The sequence below is a fragment of the Nicotiana tomentosiformis genome, chromosome 2 (genome assembly GCF_000390325.3).
Source record: "Nicotiana tomentosiformis chromosome 2, ASM39032v3, whole genome shotgun sequence".
NCBI lineage: Eukaryota > Viridiplantae > Streptophyta > Magnoliopsida > Solanales > Solanaceae > Nicotiana > Nicotiana tomentosiformis.
In genome coordinates this window covers 126,529,939-126,533,615 of record NC_090813.1, presented here as the reverse complement: position 1 = coordinate 126,533,615, position 3,677 = coordinate 126,529,939, and the positions used below count along the sequence as shown (strand labels likewise).

Here is a 3,677-nt window from a genome sequence, read left to right as displayed (position 1 = left end):
TTTTGACATGCTGTGTCATCTTCAATGCACTTCTATTCCAAATAAAATGGACAGATCCTTGATAAAATGACTTACATAGTCAATACTTGTTACTTTGTTATACTGAGTATCCAACCTCAGAAGATATATATTACATTCAAACACCACATATTTAGAAGACATATGGTACTCTTGCTTCAATTTTCTTTTCCTAGAACATCCTGAGACATTGGATTTTATTCAGTCTTGAAGAAAATATCGAAATACCCGTTAAGAAATGGATAAGAACTTAGTCAGAAACAGTAGTTGGAGAAACAGTGCCCAGCCCTGTCAGAAAAGCTCATTATCATACATTACCATTGAAATTAGTTCTATAGGTATCTGTAACTACAGGCTTTATAGAAATTCTGTTTGTTAATCAAGAAACTGTCAGTCCAGTAAGCTTATTCTCTTGTAGGGAAATTAAGGTTTCAAAGGCACCAACCAAAGCTTTAACCTTGCTCTTCTTGCTTTCGACGAGCTTGCTTGCCGTCTCTTCAATCACATCATTGAGCAAAACCTGAGCATCTTTCTTCTCCTGCAAATCTTGATGTCTCAAAACAACTTTTCCTGAGTTAGGATTGCTACAACTTTCTTTGCCATCAATTACCTTCCCCCTCTTGAACTTCAGTTTCACAACTGAAGGATCATTACTTTTGGAAACACCTGCATTGCCCTTGCTAAAGATCTTTTTCTGATCTACAGTTTCTACTTCAGCTTTGTTTAACGCTTCACAAGATGTGTACACATCTTCCGAGCAGTCAATCTCCTCTTCTTTTTCTTCATCATTAGATAACAAAGGAAAGTATGATTCGGGAAATGAAATTGATGGCTGTTGAAGTGACAACATGATGTTACCATCCTGTTCAGGCTCTAAAAGATTTTTCTCAGTTTCCAAATGCATGGTTTTCTTAGATGATACCTTTTCAGCATTCAATTTATCGGTTCCATCTTTCTGTATCTTGTTTGGGTTCTTCAGAGGAGCCGATAAACCAGCTTGGGACTTCAAAGACTTAATTGCAGATGCTTTTGGTACCATCTTTTCTTTTCTAAGACTAACATCACTATTTCTCCTGCTTCTTGCAACAACGCTTTCTAGAGTCCTAGGCAAAGATGGTCGTTTCACCATTAATGTAAGTTTTATTGGCTCATCGGCAGGTGGTTTGTTAGTTCTTTTTGATAGAGGATACTTTGACTCTTCTTCAAAAGAATGTTTCCTTCCATATTTACACAAGTCGTGGCAAGAACCAGCTGAAGCCCTCAGATAATGAGGGAGAATATCTTGACCTTTCTCTACAGTTCCAGTCGAAATACTTCCATTATTAGATGAATGCATAAAAGGGTTGCGATAGCAGGGAAGAACTCTGTGCTCGTTAGTCGAAACTCTTGATTTCCCTCTGCTGATATTATCTGGTTTTCTTCCAGCTGAGCCTTTTCTAACAGGAAGTACTGAGCTCACTGGTAAATTGGTCTTATCCTCGATCATCAGGCACAACGAAAAAATTCCAAAACCCTGTAAGCATGAGAATATAGATTAGTAGTAAAAAGGACATGAAAATGCAGCAATAATTAAAGTGCAGATGAAGTGAGTTCCGTTCATAGTAATCCTTTGAGTTTCAAACTCCCAAAAGCATCTTTTCATTATTTTTGTAAAACAGGCAGAGAAAGTCGAAAAACAGGACGAGATCACACCACCAAATGCTCTTTTGAGATTCAAGGTTTCTAGTATGCATTCTCAGAATGTTACAAAAAAATTGGAATAATTCTGAGTCATCAATAGTTAGAGGATTCTATGCACTGATTTGTTGAAGGTAAACTGAACATTCCTTTTATATGTCAATAATTCGCTATTATTACTAGTGGTAAACATGACAATATTTTTCGTATTGTGCCAGCTAACAGATCTATTTAAGACAAATATTTTACGCACATCTTTGCACCTTCTCGGTACTATACTGTGAATAAACTTACCCTTACAAAATGAAAATAAAGCAAGCAATCATTCTATGTTTATAATAACAAGTACTTACTCCTTATTCCTAAACTATTTTGGACTAAATAATTTGTATTTTAAAGCAGAACCAGTACATGATTACATGCAACAAGTAATCCAAAACGTTAAAAACAAGGAAAACAAAAAAAGTTTGCTTCTTCACTGATGAAATAACTAAATTAGAAGTTGAAAAATAAAAAGATTAAGTACATACCTGGTGTATTTTTCTCTCTCGTGAATTCCTATCAATCAGAAGGTAATAAGGGAGGGGACTTGGGAATAGAATTACACAAAACAATGTAGAACGAAGGTGACAAAAACAAATAGCTACAAGCCTAAGGAAAAAATATTTCCTATATAAAACACATACAAAAAGCAACCAATATTCTTAGCAAACCCATATCAGAACCCATGGAATCGGGTCCTCTTTTCCGTTTCTTAACAGTGTCTCAAGAAAAGAAAAAAACTTTAAACAAAGAACAGAAAGATAGAAAAATCCCACCTTTTCTCTGCTGACTCCTTTTTTTAATAATAATATAAGCAGAGGTCGTGCAAGCAACGTCTTTAGTCTGAGAGATTCAAATGAGGTGAAAGGTGAGAAATTGTGAAGAGTGGAGTACTCAAACTGGAAAAGAAAGAGTTAAATATCTGGTCAATGTATAAACAATCTGAATTTGGGTTTTGGGAAATAACTGAAAATCAGGTCATCACATTCATTCACTGGGCAATCTTTATTAGCAGAGTCTGTCTACAACTCTACGGAGAGGATACGGTGGGAGGTTCGCAATTCAAAAATTGACATGAAATAACACCATCTTAAAAGTAGGCATTAAATGATGCGGGGAAAAAAAATTGGCATTAAATATAATTGACGTTGTGAAGTATTCGAGTTGAGTTGAAAATAATAATAATTGAAGTTGAAAAATAATTAAAAAGTTTTGAAAGTTGAAATGCTGTTTATATAATGACTTTATTTGGACAAAAAATTGTGAAACCAGAAGATTTATGAATATAAAAAATACTATTTACTTGAAATACACTTTTAAACCATATAAAATAGTGACTCAAGCCTAGAAGAGTTAATATTCTTTTTATTTATTTCTAAATTTATTGCTATTTAGGGGGAGGAGAGAGCAAGGGGAATATTACATAGGTGTTGCCTCAGTTTCATATTATACACTATTTCCAAAACCCCTCTGGTTATGATAAGTAAAGAGTCATTAATGATCCCTTAAAAATAGGGAACAGAATTTGAAGAATTAGCCCTATCGAATGCCATTGTTAAGTTATTACTATATTAAATCAGCTGAAATATAATATAATTAAAAATTTCTCTGGGAATTTTCCAAAAAAGAATTCTATAATAAGTAAAATTATTAACATAAAAGATTGAAGAATGAGCCGAAGCTAAGCACAAAGTAAGGTGGATTTGAAAATTGAATCCTGATTAGTTTGCCCTAACTCCCAACACAAAATTACTAACCTGAAATACGTATGTAGCCTTCTAAAGTTGTCAAAATTTTTTTATCTGAATACTTAATCTTAATAAAAAAATGTGTCAATTAAGCACCTGAAGCTGATATGGCAAATACTGTATCTTTCACACAAACTTAAGCGCTTAGAGTTAACGTAGATTTGCAGATATGGTTATTTTCTTCTTTTTCGA

At 33.9% G+C, this 3,677-nt stretch overlaps 1 protein-coding gene across 1 annotated transcript; it reads right to left on the bottom strand.

Annotated features, from left to right (window-relative positions):
* Window positions 1–397: 397 nt before the first annotated feature.
* LOC104085352 (uncharacterized) lies at window positions 398–2,684 on the bottom strand. Its single transcript, XM_070194096.1, has 2 exons — window positions 2,514–2,684; window positions 398–1,531 (listed from the first exon to the last, which is right to left on the bottom strand). Exon 2 carries the CDS (start codon window positions 1,502–1,504, stop codon window positions 398–400), a length of 1,107 nt encoding a protein of 368 aa, XP_070050197.1. The 5' UTR covers window positions 1,505–1,531; window positions 2,514–2,684.
* Window positions 2,685–3,677: the final 993 nt, after the last annotated feature.

Excerpts from the sequence above, each read along its gene's own strand:
- LOC104085352 (XM_070194096.1), bottom strand. The coding sequence starts at position 1,504 with ATGATCGAGGATAAGACCAATTTACCAGTGAGCTCAGTACTTCCTGTT.